Source organism: Xyrauchen texanus, chromosome 36 (genome assembly GCF_025860055.1).
Source record: "Xyrauchen texanus isolate HMW12.3.18 chromosome 36, RBS_HiC_50CHRs, whole genome shotgun sequence".
Classification (NCBI taxonomy): domain Eukaryota; kingdom Metazoa; phylum Chordata; class Actinopteri; order Cypriniformes; family Catostomidae; genus Xyrauchen; species Xyrauchen texanus.
In genome coordinates, this window is record NC_068311.1 from 10,644,320 (window position 1) to 10,668,466 (window position 24,147).

General features: G+C 36.8%; 1 protein-coding gene across 2 annotated transcripts in view; it reads right to left on the minus strand.

The window, feature by feature from the left end:
- Nucleotides 1-24,147, minus strand: part of frya (furry homolog a (Drosophila)) — an 88,507-nt gene that overhangs the window by 51,151 nt on the left and 13,209 nt on the right. For both annotated transcript variants that reach the window (XM_052106685.1, XM_052106686.1), the window contains exons 2-17: nucleotides 18,598-18,788; nucleotides 14,387-14,440; nucleotides 11,142-11,281; nucleotides 10,355-10,445; nucleotides 9,893-9,972; nucleotides 9,721-9,801; nucleotides 7,792-7,960; nucleotides 7,496-7,588; nucleotides 7,271-7,369; nucleotides 7,075-7,176; nucleotides 6,878-6,981; nucleotides 5,158-5,266; nucleotides 4,763-4,849; nucleotides 4,511-4,682; nucleotides 1,113-1,245; nucleotides 774-881 (exon numbers count right to left, since the gene is read on the minus strand). In XM_052106685.1, coding sequence (XP_051962645.1) covers nucleotides 774-881; nucleotides 1,113-1,245; nucleotides 4,511-4,682; nucleotides 4,763-4,849; nucleotides 5,158-5,266; nucleotides 6,878-6,981; nucleotides 7,075-7,176; nucleotides 7,271-7,369; nucleotides 7,496-7,588; nucleotides 7,792-7,960; nucleotides 9,721-9,801; nucleotides 9,893-9,972; nucleotides 10,355-10,445; nucleotides 11,142-11,281; nucleotides 14,387-14,440; nucleotides 18,598-18,788 — 1,813 coding nt within the window. The remainder of the gene's footprint in view (nucleotides 1-773; nucleotides 882-1,112; nucleotides 1,246-4,510; nucleotides 4,683-4,762; nucleotides 4,850-5,157; nucleotides 5,267-6,877; nucleotides 6,982-7,074; nucleotides 7,177-7,270; nucleotides 7,370-7,495; nucleotides 7,589-7,791; nucleotides 7,961-9,720; nucleotides 9,802-9,892; nucleotides 9,973-10,354; nucleotides 10,446-11,141; nucleotides 11,282-14,386; nucleotides 14,441-18,597; nucleotides 18,789-24,147) is intronic.

Consider the following 24,147-nt stretch of genomic DNA (forward strand, 5'->3'; position numbering starts at 1 on the left):
AAATAGAACCTTTTTTTAGGTGTTACTGAATTAATTTAACACATTTTATTGGCAAATTACACTTGTCCAAGACTCTTCTTCACTTTCATTATTGTAACTTAAAATTTTGAGTATTTTACAATTGAAGACTTTACATAATTGTACAACAGATAACCGATTAAGTGGAAAAGAGTAAATATCTGTTATGTTAGCGTAGTGGCTAAAGCACAGGGCTGTTAATCAGAAGGTCACAGGTTCTAACCCCACAGCTACCACCATTGTGTCCTTGAGTAAGACACTTAACTCCAGGTTGATCCGGGGATTGTCCCTGTAATAAGGGATGTATGTCGCTTTGGATAAAAGCGTCTGCCAAATGCATAAATGTAAATATTAGCATATAATTATAATATTAGAATAAATATATGAGAAGACATAAAAAGAGGATCACCAATGAACATTAAAAGAGGTTTTCTTTAATTTTACAATCGCTTACCCTGCAAGCATTTGTGCAGAATATCTTGAAAAACTTAGCAGTTCTAGAAGCGTTTGAATCGGACACTATGAATAAAAACAATTCCCCTTCTTAAAACATTTTTCCCAGACATATCAAAATAGTGCAGTGCACCAGGCCTTATAATCAATGTACTTTTAATTAAGTCTGATTAGACCAACCCTAACCGGGACATCTTATTCAAGCTGAGGGCTTGTAGAGATAATGTTACTGAAGCTTTCTGGAAATGCTTTCGACACACACCCATTCTCGCATCAGACATATACATCACACACACACTCACCGAGCCAAAAGGTCAATGAGTTCTGACTTGGACATGCCATCAGGAAGGATGCGTGGAATAGCAGCCATGCATGTCCTGAAGAGGTCAATTTTAGGCTTTCTCTCACCCCTGCCAATGTAGAGAGTTCACATTAGTTTGAACAGAAGTTAGTGCATGTGAAACATGTGTAGCTGGATAACTGAATCAGACAGATGTCCGCAGAGAGTCAGATACACCAGATGAGACAATATTGGATAAAGCTTCCAAAGTTTAAGCTACCAGTCGGTTTCAAATATGTATTATTTAAACATTAATTTAGCTATATATAAATCATCACATATCATGTAATGTGTCACATACGTGATCATATCCTCAGGTTCCTTATTCAGCATCTGTGCGTTACTCAGCATCATACAGCGGCCAACCTCCTTATCCAAATGTCTCAGGATGTTGTCTAAAGCTTTCCGCACTTGGGGGTAATAGAGGGACATTCCTGAGTGTACGAATGCAAAAAGACAATGAAAAACTTGAAAGCAAAGGTCCCATTTTCCAACAATCACTTCAGTTCTTTGAGAAGTTATGAAAAAAATATCTATTGACATCACCATTAATAAAGACTTTTTATTTTTTTGCCAAAGCTTGTATTCCTCTCAAGCTTTTTAACTTATTCTGTACATAAATGTTCAAATATTAATGAGAACAAGTGCCTATCAAATGTAAAAAGGGCCCCATACATTTCCAATTCTGCTCTCATATGTTTTAAAATGGAGAATTACTACAGCAACTACAGACATAACATGGGACCAAAACATGTTTGGGCATTTAAAGGAATAATCCAGGTTCAATACAAGTTTAGATCAATCGACAGCATTTGTGGCATAATGTTAAATACCATACTTGCTCCTCCTTTCCTTTAAAAATGAAAAAATCTGGTTACAGTGAAGCACTTACAGTATGTACAATGGAAGTGAATAGGGCCAATCAGTAAATGTTAAAATACTCACAGTTTTAAAAGTATAGCCACAAGACATAAACAATATGCACGTTAACATGATTTTAGGGTCATAAAATACTAACTAACCTTTTCTGTGTAAAGTTTTTTTTTTTTTACAAATTTTCTTTACAAAAGCAAATTTTACAGCTTCATTGCCATGACGATGTAATGTCAACACACCCTAAAACCTAAAATAATACATGAGTTTTGACAAGAATTAATGTAGGTGTTTTTATAAAATGATAAGCTTCACATTTCTGTTTTTAAACCCTCCAAATATTGGCTCCATTCACTTCCATTATAAGTGCCTCATTGCCTAGATTTGTGCTTTATTTAAAGAAAAGGAGGGACGAGTCAAAATTATTTTATGTGGTAATTAACATAATGCCACAAATGCTGTTGACTGAGCTTAACTTAAACTTAACCCAGAATATTCCTTTAAACCACACTTAATAATGTATGAATGTCATTGCATTGGTTACAAATATCAAGCTAAATGACATCTGAAAATAAATGATTCTAGACCTTTTCTCAGAACTAGCTTCACTTATCTTCACTACGAACATGTTCCACAAAGTATAAAAAACTAAATAATTACTTTTTGTCTTGATTTTTATCAGTACATCTATTGTTTTATCATTTAAATCCTAATAAACTTCTATTTGTGAAGTCTTTGGCTTAATAACTTTGTTCACGCTTCTCTTTAAAATAATCCTACTTGGTTTAACATGTTATCTAATGCAATGGCATTCTCACCTTTTACAGTAAGAGTGGCTTACGCGTCCAAATACCTACTGGAGCTACTGTAAAAATAAGTTTTCAGTTCCAGAAACATTCTTGAGGGCATTTTTAACTTTTTAAGATTGGATGGGATAGGTATTGTTTGAAAGATTAGAAGCTCTACATTCCAATTCATGCTGACATTATGAAAGTTTATGACCAAAACTAAACAAGTGCTTTGATATTTGCAGACATATCAGAAGTGTTCCATTTTGATAATTAACACACACACACACAAAAACCCATTGCACTGTACATATTATTGCAATCAGTAAAAACATCAAACTGATCAAATAGCTATGTGTTTTTGGAAAGATATCAAAGCCTATTTGTTTTACTTACAGACAAAAATATAGCGAACAATAGCTAAGTATACTCTATGTCTTTTACAATTATATTTGTGTTGCTTATTTGCTCTGTTTTCGCTTATAACTTCACGAAAAATAAACGGAACATATAATATCACTGACCATTACTTAGAGGAGGTGATTATATTTCAAACGAGCCCTCACACAAATTATCAGATGCATAAATCATTAGATAATCCACTTGAAGCAAAATGTTGCATATGGCCACCAGGAAATGGCACCGTGTAAATGACACATACTCAATGAGTCAAAAGGCACTCATTTTGTGAAATCTCATTACTGAAATCATGTCTCTGTGCTATGCAAACCTTTAGTCATTGTTGTGTTTATGTGTGTAAAATTTCCCCTTTTTGTCCCAATTTGGAATGCCTAATTCCCAATGTGCTCTAAGTCCTCGTGGTGCGTAGTGACTCGCCTCAATCCGGGTGGCAGAGGACGAATCTCAGCTGCCTCTGCGTATATATAGTGCATGTAGAGGCTTCATGCCATCCACTGCGGCATCCACACATATTATAGCGATCACGAGGAGGTTACCCCGTGTGACTCTACCCTCCCTAGCAACCTGGCCAATTTGGTTGCTTAGGAGACCCGGCTGGAGTCACTCAGCAGGCCCTGGGATTCAAACTTCGAACTCCAGGGGTGGTAGTCAGCGGCTGTGTTTCGTTTGGAAGGATACGTCTTCCGGAGGTCGCATTTGTCGGCCGCATACGTCATCGAGGCTGCCTTGGAGGATGCATGAGATGTATCCTTCTTGGGCATTCATAACCCACATTTCTTTGCTTCAATGGAAATGTCTAAAATAATTACGCCAATTTGCCTGTAAATATGATGTTCAAACGCAAGGAATGTTAATTGCCAAGTTGAAGTACCTTAGTAGATGGGTGCAGATTATATAATATGTATAATTATATTAATATATAATTAAAATAAAGTATTAGACTAAAAGTACACCTGTAAAATATATTTTCATTTCTCTTTATATCATTATAACTCTCCTAAAATGTACCTCATACATTCCCTTCCAGATGGACTTTGTTACCGTCTCACTCTAAGCACTCGCGCTTGTTAAAGAGTGGCATGCTGTCATAGCAATCATGTTACCTTCCGTTACCATGTCCTACGAAGGCTGTCTCGTTTAATCAAGGCTTGTTTAAAGGAGGACACTCAGTATATTGCAGCCTTCAAAGGACGCGTCCTACCTAGCATGCAGCCTTCCAAACGAGACACAGCCAGCATATTTAACGCTGAGCTGCCCCCCTTCCCCCCCATACTTATAAATGCTTTGTCGTATCAACACACAATTTTTCTCAGATACAGTACATGATTGGGAACAAAAAAAAAATATTTTTTTCATAGCCACCTTATTTACACACACAGATATATAATGTTAAATAAGAAAAAAGTAACTTTTAGCTCTTTTAAAAAAATTTTTTTTAGCACTTTCTTAGGCTGAGAGTTTCAGAATGTATCATAATCTATATCTATCTATATCATTTTTTCGTCATGTTATATGACTTTAATTTTGGGTATGCCACTTATACAGGATATCTTTAAAAAACAACTTCAGCATAAAGGGTTAAAAATGCTTCTAAAATATTCCCTTTTTTCTAACTTACCAATGACTTTTGCCTCCTCATCAGAGAGATGCTTACTCAGGTATGTCTTTTTGACCCGTAGCGTGTTCCCAGAAGGTAGCAAGGCTCCCGTGTTAGGCATGGGGGGTTCGCCATCTTTCTGCTGCAGCTTGTCGGCAATGACCAGGAATGCTCTAAGACCTATATTCATTCTCTAAAGATTGCAAATACATGACATCAGTAAGTGAGCTATACTGACATAAAGCTACTAAATCTATTTGATGAATACTTTACCTCTGGATTAAGACTAAGGGCTTTTGCTGGTTTCCCAACACACAATAGGTCAAAAATGACTTCTTTCATTGCAAAGTCAAGTCTTTCCTATATGAGAAAAGACAATGAGGAAGTGTGGTATTCAAAATGTAAATATTTTAACATACTGTACATGCTGCATCAGGAATACTGAAAACTTATTGTTGCAAATTATGCAGGAATTTGAACTGTTACTGCAGATTTATTTTGGTAACAACCATAAATTCGGTCCATAGACATACAGTATACACACAAGTTTTCACAACAAACAAGAGTTTAAAAGTTTAGTCTTGTATAATGGTTTAACAGCCAACAACAGATTTACAGTTGGGTTTTATTTTTAGACGTGACTGTCTGTCATTACATTGCAGACATACCTGTGCAATAAACTGGATAATTTTAATGAATATATTGAGAGGCATGTCTTTAGGAACCACGTTACGAGATCCTTTCGGGAACAGGGTCGTCACAATAGAGTTGAGGCGTCTGGGGGCGAGATTGCAGTTTTAACCAATAACAAGTAAAGAAGCAATAATTGACACATAAACAAAAAGAAGGTCAAAGCGTACCAACACAGACAACTTGTTATAATTAGCATTTCATAACAGTGGCAGATCTTAGCTTGCCCTATATATGAAATCACTTTTATTTTAAGATTAAATAGAGCTTGGTTGAAGTCAGACTTGACCTCTTTGGGCTTACTGGTGCCTTTCAGCTGTTGGTAAGCTGTTGGTTTCCTTTTAAATGTACAAAACACAAAACTGAGGTTATGTTCAAAATAGTATACTTCCATCCAACTCTTACTATTTCTGAAATATACATGATGTACATTTGCACAGTAAGCTACATTCTGCATGCATGAAATACCTTGAGGAAATACTGCATGGGAAAGATGTATCCTATGATGCAAATTCCAGTGTGACAAATTAACCATGATTGAAGTATGTCATTATATGTGTTAACATGATTTTAGTGGTATAAATTGCTTACTACTAACCTTATCTGTGTAAAGTTATAACCAAAACTGGGACAACAGGGTTTTGTTGTCATGACAACTAAGTTGTAATACATAACTTTAAACAGATAAAGTTCGTAAGCAATTCTATCACACTGAAATCATGTTAATATGTATAATGTTTATGACTTGTGGGTATACCTTTGAAACAATGTGTATTTTAGCATTTATGGACTGGCTCGGTTTGCTTCCATTTAAGTGCTTCATTTTATTTAAATAAATGAGAGACAAGTCTATCTTTTTTATCAATATGCCACAAATGCTGTTAATTGAGCTTAATTTGCATAGAACACAGAAAATTCCTTTAAAGATTATGTGGCAACAATTAAGCATACTACTAATTGAAATGTTTATCATTGCATAATGTGTACCGTTTTACATACTATTTAAAAAAAAAAAAAAAACAGGAAAGTGTATACGACGCAGTATGCAGTATGCTAATATTCCATTCCAAACAAAGCTTACTATTCAAAAAATATTACCACAACTTCCCCTTCTGGTGTTGAAATCCTCTATGGGCTTGAAAACCCTTTCCCAAACAACATCAACTACATGTTATGATAATCCTGATCAATCTATTATGGATTAGCTACATAAGAAATCAACACAGTTCAGTTCTGGCCCTGAAGCCCAAACATGGGTGTGTACTGTATATAGTTGAGTTTGCCAAGACTTCGATTCCCACTGGACCAACTTGGCATTCCAACACCCATCACCCATGACCACCAGTCTCCCTCCTTTCTACACCCATTTCTGGCAACACTCTCAGTAATTACCAAGCCTGAAACCCCTTCGCCTGAGGCACGGCGACTGTAATAGATTGCTTGTTTACTCGACTCCCAGCTACCACTGAGAAGGACTGAAGGGTGCGGTCAATGCACGGTTGATTGGAGTGAAAGCGATGGGAAGGGCAGGGTATAGATGCTTGTTTTAACTTTTCTTTACAGCCCTTCTAAACTCCACGAAGAAAGCTGGCATTCATTAGATGGCCTGTATTATATAAAATCAGTTTCTCCTCGGTCTGCTATCTTGACTCAGTATATAGCTCAACGCAAGTAGTTAAAGTTCAGGGACATGCTTACCCCTGTGTTGCAGTGTTGCTCTCGCATTTAATGCGGATCATGTAGACCCACAAGAGTCGGTAGAGGGACTCCAGTGCAACCCGTGCCATTTTTGGGTCCTTGCTCTGTAATGAGGAAGCATAGTTATATTGGCTATCCTGGTTGCACTTCTAGTTGGAAAATTTATTAAATATAGCAGAATGCTTTGAACCACATACCTTCAGATTGGAGAGGCAGTTGTTGAGGAAGATATGCCATCTGTTGAGGAAGAACTGTTTCTGGCTTACACACAGCAAACACGTCACCAAAGGGTACAAAGCCTAACATTCCAAAGACATTTGCACATACAGTAATGATCAAAATTTATTTTCTCAAACAGGTTGAAACACTATTCTATTTGAAAGCACAACTGACCAGAGAATGTTTTTTTCTAGATGAGAGATCCAAGGTGGAATCATACAAGCTCTCCACAAAGTTCCTTAGACAAGGAACGTTAACCTCATTCTTGACAGCCTACAGTAAAAGTATACAGGATGAACTGAACATTAAATAAATAATATTTTTTTCAGATGCTTTGGAGTGTATGTAAATAATACAACATTGTTGAGTATCGAGAGATTTTAATCAAATTTCTCTAACCGCTGCAACAGGAACTAGAATTTCCACAAAGAGCCCGGCCAAAGCGTGTTTGATGTCTTTGTCCTTCAATTCCAAGAAATACTGTGCACACTCCTGTGACAAAAAATAAACACAACATAGTTCAACACAGGGTTAGCTTTCACATTCAAGCTAAACCTTATTCTGAGTATGATTTCATTGAGAGTGTCTCCAAATTCAGTATAAATACATACTAATTAAATACAAAATAATCAAACTAGTGCTGTGATTTGTGAATGAAAGATGGTCTTAAGGTCTAAACATTTTTGGTTTATTACCTGCATGAACTGAAAGGAGGCTTCAAACTCTTCTACGGGATACATCTTCACTCTGAAGAACTTCACACCCATGATGAGGCTGATGGTGCTTTGAACGACGTAGGGGCTCTGCTCCTTCTGACGGAGCTCCTTTAGCTCACTCGTGAACCTCTTTTTTACAGCAGGAAATCTACAAAAAGAAACATACCAGTATACAGTATGACTGACAGATAAATGCAAAATACTATAAACAGAGTTCCAATATTTTATGATAAATTATATTTGTAATGACTTTTCCAACATCTTTTCTATTATTTTTGTAATAATTTGGGGTGGATTGTCAGGTGAGCCTGTTTTTGGAGCACAACATGTCAATCATAAATCTTTTTTTCACTGTCACCACACGTGAATTTTCCTTGAGTATTAAAACCCTGCTACCCTCTTTTGTTTTCACTGGTTAAAGTTAGTTTTTGATTTGTCAACCCCTGACTCTTTACAGATCAGACTTGCTTGACACTAGCGACAGCACAACATGAGAACGCATTCTTGCTTTCGAACACAGCTCGAAGGAGTGCATAATATATTGAATAATTGCTATTTGTGGGACTTTCTCAGCAAATATTCAATTCATATTCAGCATATCATGTAATTAATTTGATAAACAATTTTAAAGGAATAGTTCACCAAAAAATGTCATTCTCAAAGATTTCTCAACAGTCTCTGTGTCAGTTCTAGACTCTGTAAACAGCAAATAAAAATGTGTCCATGGTCGACGGTCAATGAAGCTTTCTTGTAGTTTCAGCTAAATATTATTTTTATGCCATTTTGTTCATTACATTTGACAGTTGAGGCTGCTATTTTACAGCTGTTGTTTTTCACATCCACATCTGCTCACTTTTAGTCTCAATAAAGCTAATTTGGTATCTTTGGAGTGCAGTGTTTTAGAAAGAGGGGACATGGCTAATCCAATGGCTCAGTTTATGGAAATTCTAGGATGGCTAAAATCGCTTACAGCCATTTAAATTGACTGACAGCCCTAGACTGAACAAATCTATTTAGTGAACAGATTCAAAAGATTCGACTCCCTGGGATGAATTAAAACTCCTACCACAAAACACTGTAAACTCACGACCCCAAAAGTTGAAAACCCTCGATTTACTCAATTAAACATTTTAGAGAAGAGCAGAAGTAGAACAATTATATTTCCATTACTTCTTAAGATTGTGCTAACTTCAATGTCTTTTCCAGGAAATCACAATTTTAAAATTCCTTGATATTTCCAGGTTTTCCATGACTTTGTGTAAACTGCCTTCTCAACAAAGTAAAATAAAAGTCAAAAATATAAATCACTAGACATTACTTTACACCAATACATGGGTAAAAGGGTGATATGATATGATATGAATGAATTTCCTGGAATATCAAAATGTAAGCGCAATAATTCTGTAAATGGTAGTGTTGTTTGGTAAGAGTGCATGCTGTGGGTGGAATTGTCAGCAATTTTGCCATTGCCCTCTAATAAATCAGATCCTAAGCTGCCAAATAAGACTATAAGAAGCCTGGTAATGTCTCTTGAACAAGCTCCTGCAGACAACAGTTTCCCAGCATGTCTAATATGGCGGAAAATAAAGCAGATGTACAGAAGCGAATTGTTCTGTGGCAACTGGAGTGGCACAGCTGCTTTAGAGAGCACGTCACACAGATTAGAGGAATGACGATAATGTATGAAGGATGCTAAACTTTCAGAGCATTCGAAAACTATGTGCCCTGCAGAAGATCAAATAAACAAGGACTAATTCCCAGTCCTAATATGGAGGAAAATGGTTTGATCTTAAAGTACTGGAAAACCTCTGCAGCAAGAAAGTTTATTTTCAATGATTGCATATCTCAGACTGTTGCTTTGTGCTAAACGACAATAACATTGTCATTGTTGGATTTATGGTTACTTACTTTGCTTGTGCTAAGACTCCTATTACTTCTGCATAGAGATCAGCTACTATGTGCACGTTGGCAGTGTTGGGACCATGGTACCTGGGCATAATGAAAAATGTGTTCATGTGAATGTATACACATACATTTGCATAAAATGGAGAAACTGAAGCCAATGAGAAAATTCACTCACCCTTCTTTGTATTTAAAGTGCTTAAAAGCTAAATGAATGACTTCATGGACCAAACCATCCATAACTGGGTGGAGGGGCATCTGTTCAAAAAGAATAAGACAAACATAATCATTATTTTATTGTTGGTCTTATTGCTACATATGAGCTATTATAAGGCACAAGGCTTTTGTTGATTAGATAATTATTTATATAATCTAAAGCTATAATTTAAGGAGAATTAAGACACAATTGTGATTGAATAGTTACTTAATCTATATTTATGGGTGCCGGTCAGGGCTGTAACCCCCATAGACATGTCCCAATCTAAGAATAATGGTCAGTCTATATAGCTTTTTCAATGACTGATTTTAAACTTTAACATTTGGTCCCCTCCAGTCTAAAATATTTGGTTATATACTTGCTGTATGTTTGACATCTAAACTTTGCTATCAGCAATCAGACTGTTTGTCAATGTAAAGTTACCTGTTTTAAAACCTCTATGAGTACTAATGAGAAGATGAAGTCTATTGCTAGATCTCTCCTCTCGAGCAGATAATCTTTCTGTTGCTCATCACTGGGAGGAGAGAGAGAGAAGAGAGAGAATGCAAACAGATTATGTAAGACATTTTGGACCCCACCCTCTCATATATTCACAGACTAAAATATAATTTATCAGTGACGAATTGGAGTATTGCACTCCAGCTACAGGAAGCAGTAGTCATAAGTAGTCAGAAGCATCTGAGTCACTCAACACCCAATTGAACCATGATGCAAGGGTCTTGTGCACGTTTGCCAAGGCATTGCTATGCAGTTGCTAAGGTGTGCTGATTGGTTTTTAGTATAAAACTAGCTACAACATTGCTAGTTTATTGCTAGGGTGTAATGGGTGGTTGATAGGTGATTGCTTTCTGGCTAAAGTTAAAAAAAGAGCCCAACACAATTATCTGTGATATTCTTGACCCTGGATTTGGCTCAGTTCTCTCCTTCAATGTAAGTCTATGGGATTTTTTTGCCTGTTATATTGTCTGTCACCTCTCCTTTACAAGCCGCTGGATTTGAGGTATTATTATTTCTGTAGCATAAAGTATACATTAGGGTTAGGTTAGGTTAGGGTTAGGTAAGGTTAGGGTTAGGGGTTTGCTCAAACCCCTATGTAGTATGTAGTAATAGAGATGCATACATTAGAAAGCAACTCCCAACACCAATTATGTACAGAATATATTAAGCTTAAAGGATCAAAATTATCTAAAAAAAGACAAACAGGACTCACTTTTTGGACTTTGAATTGGAACTTGGCCTGTACTCATGGGATTCATCATCAACACCATTTTGTCTTTTGTACCAGTCAAACAGGGTTCGCAAGATAGATGGTAGGCAATACTCAGCCAGAGAACTCATTGTGCTGATCAGCTGAAAGAAAAAGAGAGCATGTATTAATCTCTGAATAAACAAACAAAAATACATTCAGTGCACAGTACTTTATGTAGGTTGTGTCTTTCACTGTACAAATTCAATCACAGGGTTGAAATAAAGGGCAGTTTTGAGATGGCAGATGGAAAAGAGTGTGTGTTACGGTATTTTGAGAGCAAGGTAGACAAAGATTCAGGACTACCAGAGGTGAGAAAATGTCAGAGGAGGACATAATTATTCCTCGAGATGTGGGCATTATTTGAGTGTGAATGTGGTAAATAAAGGATATATCACCCAAAAATTTACATTTTGTCATTATTTATTCACCTTCATGTTGTTCCAAACCTGTATTATTATCTCAATGGTCGCTCTTTTCCAGAGTATTACAATAAATAAGGACAGAAGATTTTAAGTTTCAAAAAGGATGCAAAAGCACTGTTAAATTAGTCCATATGACTTGACTATGTTCCAAGTCTTCTGAAATAATAAAATAGTTATGTGTGAGGAACAGAACTCTTATTCACCAAAAATATGTCCAACATCTGCAGAAGTACCGTGATTTAATCATCTTTAGATTCTGATCTTTTCAATGAATCAGATGATCTGGTTTACAAAACCGGTCTGAATGATTCATTCACAAATTGTACATCGTTACATCTCTCAAGGTATGTGCCAAGGAAAACTAAGGCAGATGTAAAAGAAAATATAGTGCATGAGTCATATGGACCAATTTATGAAACTTTTAAGGTGCTTTTAAGTCTTTTTTTAAGCTTGAAAGCTCCAGTCTCCATTTAATGTAATTGCATGGAACTATTGACCAGTAGATTCTTAAAAATGTCTTGTGTTTCATGGAATAAATAAAGTCATTTGGAAATGGAACGAGATGATGGTGGTTAAATGATGCCAACTTTTCATTATGGTGAACTATTACTTTAAATTATATTTAGGAGTGTATGTGTGTTTAACGAGTATCTTTCAAATTTCCAAGATGCAGAGCAGGCGATAAAGAGAAGAGAGAGTTGGGTAATAAGTGCAGGAAGGAAAGGCGGTCCCTGGTGAGGACTCAATACACAGGAAAGGGAGGGGGAAAGGGCGGAGTTCAGGGGCTGAGGGTGAACACAGTGAGCCCTTCATTCCCTGAAGAAACCTGGGAGTAGAATCCTCTCTCAGTCAGACTGCTGAAAGCCCAGGGGATCTGGGTACAAACACAGCCCTGTGAGCTCTGAATGAGCCTGCTATTTACCTGCCTCCAACACACACACACACATATACATGGACATAGAAACAAACTTACAAACTTAGGGCAGGGAACACACACTCCACCCAAGCAAGCAATAAAAAGGCCTTTATTCTGAGCTGTAAAAGTATTTACTCAATGTTAAAAGCTATCTGAAATTAAATTATTGTTTTAAGGCCATTTGTACAGTATTTATGAAAACAGCACAGGTAGTGTATTTGTATTTATTCATTTAGCAGTCACTTTATGCAAAGCAACTTACAAATATATATGGGAAATGTATTTGTATGTGTACATTTATTATGTATTTTGTATATAATACACTCCATAACATTTGTGTAAGGGCAAGTGATGTCCTATACGCTGCACAAAATGTTTGTTGATCTGATGCAGCACATAATGTTTCATCTCCATTGTGGATTTCACATATCAATACACTCTAATCGAATCTATCAGAGATGCAAATGGCTCTGTGAAAGCCAGACATGCCAAAAACTACATCAAGCTTTTACTGAGGTCAATTTGCATGCTCTGAAGGCTAGAAAGATCTAGAAAATCTATTTTAATAATTCAAAAGTTAAGAAGCCAGAGAGCTAAAAAGGCTGCCTCCCGTCACTCCGCTGGGACATCTGTCCACTGGCTAGACGTACACTTGCGGCCAAAAGTTTGGAATAATGTACAGATTTTGCTCTTATGGAAAGATATTGGTACTTTTATTCACCAAAGTGGCATTCAACTGATCACAATGTATAGTCAGGACATTAATAACATAAAAAAATATCAATTTGAAAAACATTTCAGAACTTCTTAAACTACTTCAAAGAGTTCTCATCAAAACAAAATCCTCCACAAGCAACAATGACAGCTTTGCAGATCCTTGGCATTCTAGTTGTCAGTTTGTCCATATACTCAAGTGACATTTCACCCCATGCTTCCTGTAGCACTTGCCATAGATGTCTTGTCGGGAACTTTTCATGCACCTCTAGCTGATTCCACAAAAGCTCAATGGGGTTAAGACCCATAATACTCTTTTCCAATGATCTGTTGTCCAATGTCTGTGTTCCTTTGCCCACTCTAACCTTTTCAAAAGTGGCATTTTCTTTGTAATTCTTCCCATAAGGCCTGCACCCCTGTGTCTTGACTTTACTGTTGTACATGAATCTGGTGTTGAGCGGGTAGAATTCAATGAAGCTGTCAGCTGAGGACATGTGAGGCGTCTATTTCTCAAACTTGAGACGCTGATGTACTTATCCTCTTGTTTAGTTGTACATCTGGCCTTCCACATCTCTTTCTGTCCTTGTTAGAGCCAGTTGCCCTTTGTCTTTGAAGACTGTAGTGTACACAGTTGTATGAAATCTTCTGTTTTTTTGGGGGCAGTTTCAAGCAATGATTGACTGACGAGTTTCTAGAGAAAGCTGTTTCTTTTTTGCCATTTTATACTTAATATTGACCTTAAGGCATGCAGTCTATTGCATACTGTGGCAACTCAGAAACAAACACAAAGACAATGTTAAGCTTCATTTAATGAATCAAATAGCTTTCAGCTGTGTTTGATATAATGACAAGTGATTTTCTAGTGATTTTCTAGCGATTTATTATGATAACTCAAGGAAAATGTGTTGGAGTGATGGCTGCTGGAAATAGGACCTATCTAGATCTGATCAAAAATGACTTTTTTCAAATAGTGCTGGTGCTGTTTTTTAACATCAGTAATATCCTGACTATACTTTGTGATCAGTTGAATGCCACTTTGGTGAATTAAAGTACCAATTTCCTTCCGAAACAGAACAATCTGTACATTTATTTAAACTTTTGGCTGCCAGTGTAAGTGTGTGTGTTCCAGGGAGCAGCAAACAAAGAGTACTTACTTGGTCAAATTGTGTATCTTCACCTCTCTGAAGAGATTTTATCAGAGGTTTTTCCTGTAAAAACAATGAGAAGTTGTCAAATAATAGCTAGTGAAAAAATGTATGCTTTTAGTTTTTGCTTTAAAACATTTTGGCTAATCCTTAAAGGAGTCATGACATATGTTTTTTTATTATTTTATTGTGTTCCCTGAGGTTCACTTATAATATTAGTCAATTTAGTAAAAAAGAAAAACAGTAATTTATATTTAAAACATGATAATTTTCCAGCCTCATTCTGACCCTCTGTCAGAAACACTCGGTTTTGGTGCTGATTCTTTTTTAAGGCTTGATAGTAAATGCCCACTGTTATGATTAGAGAATTAGTTGTTTTGGCAGCTTGGTTTCAACAAATGCACTTTTTGCAGTGAGGAAGAAGTTTTGAGTTCTGAAACTTACACAATGTTTTTGTAGTACAATGACCTCTAATATGTAATTGTCTTGTGGCTTTGTTTTCATCTTTTAGCTATAGGTCATCTATATGCACTTATAAAACTTTCAAAATTATCTTTCGGCATATATTTGCATTTAAAATGGGGTGGATCCAAAGTTTTGCCTCAGACTAGAAAAAAGCAAGTAGTAAATCATGGTTCATGGCTGTGACGGGCATCATGCATTTTACCAGCTTCCTGCAGAGTTAAAAAACTTATTATAAAAAAGACTGACCTAAGCAACTATCACAGATTATACCTGCTGGTTACAGATCACAAGTTTGGTTAAAAACCGAACTGACCTTCATTCTGTGCTGATTTTCAATCAGGCCCCAGAATTCTGTTCTTAAAAGACAGTTCGAGTCAGTGCGAAAGAAGGCAGTGGGAATTTTGTGTATCATCTAAACACTGAGTGTGTTTATATTTAAAATGAAGAAAAAAACCCCACAAGAAACCATGTTTAAATTAAATTATTGGGTTTTTCTATCATTCTGAACTCAAAACATAAATAAAAACACTTGCACACATTGGTTAACCCAGTAAGCATGTATGACCTTACGAAGGAAAGTGGTTTAGCTGTTTACTTGACTACACACATGTTCTGCAAAAAACAGTAGGTGTAGAATAGTTTTAAAAAATAAAGACTTTTCAGACTTATCAACTATAATACAGTTAATAAATGATCCAGGTATTTCAATAAAAGTAACATTTTGTTATTTGGAGATAACGTCTGGGCTATTTAAGGAATATTCTGGGTTCAAAACAAGTTTAGCTCAATCGACAGCATTTGTGGCATAATGTTGATTACCACAAAAATAATTTAGACTCATAACTCCTTTTCTTTTTTCCCCTTTTTTTTCTCCCCCTTTCTGCCCAATTTGGAATGCCCAATTCCCAATGCGCTCTAAGTCCTTGTGGTGGCGTAGTGATTCGCCTCAATCCGGGTGGCGGAGGATGAATCTCATTTGCCTCCGCATCTGAGACCGTCAATCCGTGCATCTTATCACGTGGCTTGTAGAGCATTGGACTACCAGAGTCATATTGGGTTAACCCAATATGACTCTACCCTCCCTAGTAACCGGGCGAATTTGGTTGCATAGGAAACCTGGCTGGAGTCACTTAGCACACCCTGGATTCGAACTCGCGATTCCAGGGTTGTTAGTCAGCATCTTTACTCGCTGAGCTACCCAGGCCCTCCCTGTAACTCCTTAAAAAGAAAAGGAAAAATCGAGGTTACAGTGAGGCACTTAGTATGGAAGTGAATGGGGCAAATTTCTGGAGGAAATGTGAATCTTATAATTTTATAAATGCAATTACGATTTATTTTTCTTAAAAATTGTGTATTATTTAAGCTGTTATGGTGTTTAAAAGATCGTTTTTATAGTCATTTTAAGGTTTTAGGCTTTAGGACGTTACATTGTCATGGCAATTAAGTTGTATAACCGGATATAACTTTACTCAGAAAAGGTTATTAAGCGATTTTATTGCACTAAAATCATGTTATCATGCATTTTATTTATGTCTTGTGTTGATTATTTTTAACATGTACGGATTGGCCCCATTCATTTTTTTAGTAAATGCCACACTATAAAGAAAAGGAGGTCAAAATTAATTTTTGTGGTAATCAACCTTATACAACAAATGCTGTCAATTGATATTAACTTGTTTCGAACCCTGAATATTCCCCATGAATAAGTAAATAATGATATAGCTTTAATTTTTGGGCGGTCTATACCTTTATGGCTGTCTTCTCTGACTTTGGGCTAAGGCTATAGGGCTTTTAGACAGGGCTTGTCAGACATAATACTTCAGACCATATTAAATAGAATTTGAGCTCATTCAGTCAGCTGAATCACCCCTTTCGTCCTTGGTTAATAAATATTTCAGTTGCCTGAGTCATTTAAGGGAGAAACAGATGATGGGCCAGGCAAGGACAATGCATTATCCCTCTTGGAAGTCAGAGGATTTTATATGAGGTAGCCTCTAACCCCCTTATATTCTTGTAAAAACTTTGTATTTTTTTTAACTAGTGAATTAAATACATCCTAATTGGGTTTGTTTAATACAGTGGTTCTCAACTGGTGGGATTCAAGCCAAAAAAAAATAATTTCAGGGTCAAGGATGGCAGGGAAAATGCGATGTTGAATGCATATAATAAAATTCAACTAACCATATAATAGTGCCTAATTAGGACAGCAAAACATACAGACTTTTAAAATAGACCTTTTAAAGTTGTCATCATAAGTTGTTGTGCATCTAATTCAATGGTATTTTAAAGCAAATGTATCAGCACTTGGGTAGCCGAATTAGGCAGATGCCAGTGTGAACATGTGTATCATGCCCTCATCCCTAAAAACCCAAGAACAAACCTATCCAACATAAAATAAATTATGACCCAGACTACATTAAACACAGGTTCATTTGCAATGAAGATACACTTGGTTTGTGCAGAGAATTATTGGCTTAATAAATAATATTAATTAATTAATCCTTATTTAAGGATTTTAAAACCATCAACTGATAAACCGGCTGATAGTTTTTCAAATTGGTTTATAGAATGTAATCTTAATTCTTAAATCTAAAATTTTTATTCTTTCTTTATTATGGCAGGCAAAGACAAAGAGTCCAAAAGTAATAAAATCCAAAAAGATTTGGTATATAATGCAGGACTTTTAATTATAAACAAGCCGAAACACACTGGAGACTCTTATTTTTAAATGACTAAATGGTGAAAAAACTATCAACAGATTTTTGCTGATAACCGATAGTTACAAGAAGCAACTATCGGCACCGATTAAACTGTGAAACTGACATATCGTTCTAAATCTTTTGTGTGTGATTGACCCATAAAAAGCACAGTTGCATCTCAAAACAGCAAAAGGCACATAATATCCCGCAACAACCATGAATGGCTCTAATTACTGTTCAAACATCACACCTCAATCTAGCAAATATGACCCGTTATTCTCTCCACTTGTTCAGTGCTTGCTCCATGTTCTACAATTCTTTATTTTATATTTATAATTTTACAAACAATAAACTATACAACTGTAGTAGCACAATTGTGAGAAGGTCTTGGTAATATGATCTTGGAACTTCTAGGCAAAAACTAGAGGACAAAGGATGAGATCATCCTGATGGCAGACTGTTTTGAGGGACACAATATCCCTGTCCTGGGAGAGATGCTCTCTGATAATTAAAACTAGTCACCCTAGCAGGCATGAAACTAGCTCCTTGCTGTTAAACGCATATGCAGGTAAATTTGTCTGTTGTCTGGGAAATGCTACCAGAGAGAGTAAGTGTTCATGGTCCTTCGAGATAAACAATCTGTTTTGAAAAGGATTAAACTAGTTCAACACGTACTGAAATTAACCATGAAACCTGAGATAAATGCAAGAATTGCCTGCAAATTAGATCTGTGCCTGGCAGGTGTACATGTCATTTTATTGACAAGAACTGAGACATAAAGACAAATTCAGGTAAATAACTGCTGAACTCCATAGACAATTGGGCAGCAGGGACAAGACAAGGTACCAAGCTCAGTTCATTCGGATGACATATTTGTAAAGTAAGTTTCAAGATTGTAAGGAAGTGTAAACTTGCTAGTTTTATGAGCCAAATAGTGGCCAAATAGTCAACAGTCTCCACAACCCTCAGAGACATTTATGTACAAAACAGGTCTGTAACCCAACCCTTACTTCCCCACAATCATATTAGAAGAACATAACATAAAGTGTCACTCACCAGAGGCTCAGCCATGATGATGCGGATTTTGCGCTCTGATATGGTGGTAAAGTTTGCGAAGAGGCTCTTGAGCACATACTCGCCTGGCCGGCTCTCTGGGTCCACACTGATGGGCATCATGGTTGGTGGCCTCATCTCACCCTGCGAGCAGCACACTGGGGGGACAGGAGGCTTGCTGTACCCAGGTGAGGCTTTGGACAAAATAATAAAATATGAATGAGGTTATTAGTCTGAAAAGACAAAATAAATGGATGGGGTTTGTAGACAGTTTCCTAATGCGGTTCTATCCACTTTGGAATTTCCGAAAACATTTCCACTGTATGGCTTGACAGAGATTGCACACTAATCACCTGGGCCATAAATAAAACGTGCATAAAAAACGTAATACCCAGTTCTCCTCAACAGAAACCAAAACACATATTAGAAACAGTAGGCACAACTTTTAACTCTTATTAAAGTGGTAGTTCACCCAAAAATGTCATTTACTCTCCCTCATTTGTTCAACATCTGTATGACTTTCTATCTTCCATATAACACAAAATGAGTAAGGGATTACAGCCTCAATTACATTTTTACACAAATTGAATATGCTTAACATCTCATTTTGTGTTCCACGGAAGACTGCACTGCAACATTTACAGGAGTTACAGCACTGTACTGTAAGTAATGGTGGTTGGGTTGAAGAAGGGGCATGTGGCAGCAGTGTTAACAACTGTTGACAACAAATTTAGATCAAGTTTTAGACACAGTCTTTTCACTTCTTGACAAAAACAGCTTTCGTTCCACATGGCTTTCAGTGGGATTTATTTTGCTTTGAATAGAACGAAAAGACATTCCATACATAATCCCCTTTCACCCCCAAATATATTGAAAAGACAGTCCATATTATATCATCCCCTCTCACCCCCATATACAGTATATATATATATATATATATATATATATATACACTCACCTAAAGGATTATTAGGAACACCTGTTCAATTTCTCATTAATGCAATTATCTAATCAACCAATCACATGGCAGTTGCTTCAATGCATTTAGGGGTGTGGTCCTGGTCAAGACAATCTCCTGAACTCCAAACTGAATGTCAGAATGGGAAAGAAAGGTGATTTAAGCAATTTTGAGCGTGGCATGGTTGTTGGTGCCAGACGGGCCGGTCTGAATATTTCACAATCTGCTCAGTTACTGGGATTTTCATGCACAACCATTTCTAGGGTTTACAAAGAATGGTGTGAAAAGGGAAAAACATCCAGTATGCGGCAGTCCTGTGGGCGAAAATGCCTTGTTGATGCTAGAGGTCAGAGGAGAATGGGCCGACTGATTCAAGCTGATAGAAGAGCAACTTTGCCTGAAATAACCACTTATTACAACCGAGGTATGCAGCAAAGCATTTGTGAAGCCACAACACGCACAACCTTGAGGCGGATGGGCTGCAACAGCAGAAGACCCCACCGGGTACCACTCATCTCCACTACAAATAGGAAAAAAAGGCTACAATTTGCAAGAGCTCACCAAAATTGGACAGTTGAAGACTGGAAAAATGTTGCCTGGTCTGATGAGTCTCGATTTCTGTTGAGACATTCAGATGGTAGAGTCAGAATTTGGCGTAAACAGAATGAGAACATGGATCCATCATGCCTTGTTACCACTGTGCAGGCTGGTGGTGGTGGTGTAATGGTGTGGGGGATGTTTTCTTGGCACACTTTAGGCCCCTTAGTGCCAATTGGGCATCGTTTAAATGCCACGGCCTACCTGAGCATTGTTTCTGACCATGTCCATCCCTTTATGGCCACCATGTACCCATCCTCTGATGGCTACTTCCAGCAGGATAATGCACCATGTCACAAAGCTCGAATCATTTCAAATTGGTTTCTTGAACATGACAATGAATTCACTGTACTAAAATGGCCCCCACAGTCACCAGATCTCAACCCAATAGAGCATCTTTGGGATGTGGTGGAACGGGAGCTTCGTGCCCTGGATGTGTATCCCACAAATCTCCATCAACTGCAAGATGCTATCCTATCAATATGGGCCAACATTTCTAAAGAATGCTTTCAGCACCTTGTTGAATCAATGCCATGTAGAATTAAGGCAGTTCTGAAGGCTGAAAGGGGTCAAACACAGTATTAGTATGGTGTTCCTAATAATCCTTTAGGTGAGTGTATATATATATATATATATATATATATATATATAATTAGATATAAATCTAATTGTTTTGTTTATATATTTGTTATTATATTGACAGATTCTCACTCACTTCCATGGCCGTAGCAAGGTATTCTGGGACCCCTGACTGTATATTGATCAGGGCCCCTTTTCATTTTAACAATATAAAGTTTATAATTTGTTGTGGGGCCCTCCTGGACCTGTGGGCCCCTAGAATCATTACCACATTTCACCCCACTAGCTACGGCCCTGCTCACTTCTCTCTGTCTCTCTCTCCCTCCCTTTTGTAGCACATACCCTGCCCCTTGATGAAGTTGACCATACTGGTCTTGTTCCAGCACATGACTGTGATGTCCATAGTGGGGGTGCGGTATATGGGATCCAGTTTTCCAAATGTCACCTCACATGTCCTTATCAATCATTCCAGTGATGGCAAGACCTTATCCCATTCGCCACCTCACCCCATGCATGAGCAGTCCCAGCGGCTCAGTAGAAAGTCTGAAATTTAGGTGATAACAAATCTGCAAGTGTTTGTTTAGATTGCTCTACCGAAGTGTAGTTTGAGTGGCCACTGCTTTGAGACTGAAGGTCAGGCTGGAATTTTAGCTGGGGCCTTGTCAAGTGTGCAGGACTGACATGCTACAGTGGCATAGTTGAAGGGCTATATTTATCCCTGAGTACACACGATACATGCCGATCACTCTTTCACCACAAACCAACAGTATAAACATAATTCGATTGGCCAAAAAACATAGTTTAGTATGTTTAATAAGCCATTTCCCTCATGCATGGAATGCAACCTAGGCATGCAAACTCAATGAAAATGTTTTATACAAAAAGAAAATGCATAAACAACAAAACTAAGAACAAAAAGTTGTGTTCATTGTAAACAAAACTAACACAACTAAAATTATATGCATTTTAGTTGTCCAAGGGCTGAACTATTTGAACAAAAAAAATTAATTGTGATTATTTTGAAAAAAAAATTACGATTGCGATTTGAACTGCGATATGATAAACATAAAAAAAAACGTGTGATTCCTTTCAACCAAAATTATTACTGCCAACCAGAAGTTATCTGAAAAAAAAAAAAAAAGCATCACAATCAATTTGCATCATAACTTTTTGGAAACCCAGTCAAATTAAATTTGATATTATTGCAATAATAATAATGTTAAGTTAAGACATTTTTAAAGAAATATATTATTGCATAATAATAATTATCATTATTACTATAATCACTTATTATTATTATTTAATAGTAATTTATTTCTTTAATAACTTCTTAACTTACTAAGCAGTCCTGGTAAACCCTCAAGCTTTTATTTCAGTGGAAGCTTTTATTTTGAAAACTGAAGGGATGAAAGTTTATATTGTTTGAAGTTGGGTTGACAACAGCCTTTAAATGCAGATAAATGCTCTGATCTGCCTTGCTGTCAACACAAACCCACTCTCATGGGGTTATTTTAGATGTGTGTAGTAAATTGTAGTGGCCACACATCGAAGTATGTGAAATTACACAAATGTGCAATTAAAGTAAATCTGCTGCACTTAAAATAATGCTCAGTTCACGTTAGTATACCTAACTGATCTCAGAGCACATCTGTCACTCAGGACACCAGATAGATAGAGTTTGTGTGTATGGAGTACAGAACCACTCTGAAACCACATGTGTAATACAATGATCCCAAGACAGAAAGCACTACACAGTACAGACAAAACAGCTGTGCACATAGGCGCAGCACACTGGGCAGCACGTTGAGACCAAGCAGTTTGAAAATCGTACTGGGTCATATCGCATTTAGATTTTATTTCAGTTCATCGTTTAGCTCTAATCAGCCCTAAGTGCATTTTCCTCAAGTGGTCAACACAAAATCAAAACGTACCTATTATAAAGTACTCAATGTAATCGTGTAAACTTCTTGCAACACAAAACAATCGCGTTCAAATGAACAATGATGAGCGTGATTCAGACGTTGTCTTTTTGCTCTAAAATAAAATTTTTACTTAACTGATGTTTAGTTTAGGTTTGGAGTTTAGATTAGGGCACAGGGTTAATAAAATATGCATTCCTGTTGGCTGTACAACATAATTTACAACTAAAAACAACTCGCTTTACCTCTCACTTTTGGTGCCTCTCTGTAGAAATTTCACCTGCATGAAGTCTTATTTTTAAAAAGACCACTTTTTACTATACAATAAATACCTGATGGTTTAAAACTACGTCCACATTAATCCGGATAAATGTGAAAACGGCATTTTAATGTTTGAAATGCTCTCTGTCCACACTGCCTTTTCAATAATTTTACAAAAGTTGCTTGGCCAATTTGGTAACTAAGGAGACCTTGCTGGAGTCACTCAGCATGCCCTAGATTTGAACCCCTGACTCCAGCGGTGGTAATCAGCATCAATACTCGCTGAGCTACCCAGCCCCCCCAATGTTTTTATTTGTAATATCCTGTTTCAGGATATTTGTAATATTCGTAAATACATCCCATTACGAATGTAAAACTTTAACAAAAGCAACTTCATGTTCACTTACTGTTTTTTTGCCTCACACTATGAACCACCACCATTGTTGCCTTACTTTGCATTTACGATTGTGGCTGGCGGACAAGAAAACAGACAACAACAACAAATCACATTGACCTACATTGAAGGAGGAACCCAAGCCATATCTTGGAATTTGTGGGGCAGTAAGCAACCACCTATCAACCAGGGTCAAAAATGTATGTTGAGGAAAAAATGCTACTGAAAGTGACATAATATCGCCTGAAATGTACAATGTAGAGGCAAAACATTTATCTTTAATGAATTCCTTTTTTCACTTTGTAATATCTGACATATTTCCTATTATTTTATTCTAAGCCTAATAAATATTATCACAAAATAAGAGTTGATGCTGATTAAAATGTATCCAAATTACCCTAGCAACCACCTTTCAACACCCTAGCAATCAATCAGAATTCCCTAGGTACCAGAGGTGCAGTGGTAAAAAAAGAGGTGGGTAAACTATAAATTCTGGTGGACCACGACGTGGTCACCCGGTAAGGTGGGCCACTGCCTACCGGTGTATGTGTATCCTGATGACATCGCTATAGGCTATCATTTGATGGTACTACCAAGGGTATCACTGGTTGTTCCCTCATCATAGGTCACACAATCACTATTCAATTCATACATTAATCTAAGTTCTTGTTAAAGAGACCCAAGAAGGATTAATATGGTTGAAATCTATAAAGTTTACTAAATGACAAAACAGAGAGAACAAAAATATTTAAGAGAGATAGAGAGGCTTATATCCAGGGCTTCCAATGCAATGCACTTGTACATAATGATTAGGGATTTGGGATTATTTTCATAGTCGATTAATC